Below are 665 nucleotides of genomic sequence, written 5' to 3' on the forward strand. Positions count from 1 at the left end.
TATATATATATGTATACAGAGTGTCCTATTTCAACTTTCGGGATTTTTTGACCAAGGGATAACTTCGGTTAGCGATAGTGTTTCTAAAAGCGCAAATTGAATATTTTTAGGTTATGTTTACACTTTGAGGAATCAGTCGTGTTCGTACATAGTTGTAAGCTGGATTATTATTATAGTGTTTTGAAAAGCTCTCGAGATAAGCACATCACCCAAGGTCAATCCAATGATACCATCTTATGTCCAAATAATAAAATTTTTATTGAAAACATTTTCTTTCGTATCTTATATTTTACGAGATATTTTAACATGAAAGTTGAAATGGAATATGTGTATGTTACCCTGTACATGTTACCGTCAATTGCACCTCTACTAAAACGGCAGGCATGCAACTATGTTACAATATATACGAAGCGTATTCACTTTATATATATATTGAAACAAAGCGCTCGTTCTGTGTATTCGGCCATTATCGGCAACTGGCTGCGGTGGCCAGCTTCAGAAAGGACCACTTACTATTTTCTTGCCGACAGTATTAGCAGTGTCCAGCGTCTGGTTTGTATTGTCGCTCTTATACTTCTTCGCGACCCGACCCATCCTAACGATATTCATGGACCAAAGGGTAAAACGAAATATCTCTCAGCACAGCTTGTCACTAACTGCGTTTT

General features: G+C 37.0%; 1 protein-coding gene across 4 annotated transcripts in view; it reads right to left on the bottom strand.

Annotated features, from left to right (window-relative positions):
- The window catches only part of LOC108783571 (putative leucine-rich repeat-containing protein DDB_G0290503), a 24,041-nt gene extending 23,376 nt beyond the window's left edge, over positions 1–665 (bottom strand). For all 4 annotated transcript variants that reach the window (XM_018552170.1, XM_018552168.1, XM_018552167.1 and 1 more), the window contains exon 1: positions 514–665. In XM_018552170.1, the coding sequence (XP_018407672.1) occupies positions 514–609 (96 nt within the window). In that variant the 5' untranslated portion in view covers positions 610–665. The remainder of the gene's footprint in view (positions 1–513) is intronic.

This window comes from Cyphomyrmex costatus, unplaced genomic scaffold, assembly GCF_001594065.2.
Source record: "Cyphomyrmex costatus isolate MS0001 unplaced genomic scaffold, Ccosl1.0 scaffold1540, whole genome shotgun sequence".
Classification (NCBI taxonomy): domain Eukaryota; kingdom Metazoa; phylum Arthropoda; class Insecta; order Hymenoptera; family Formicidae; genus Cyphomyrmex; species Cyphomyrmex costatus.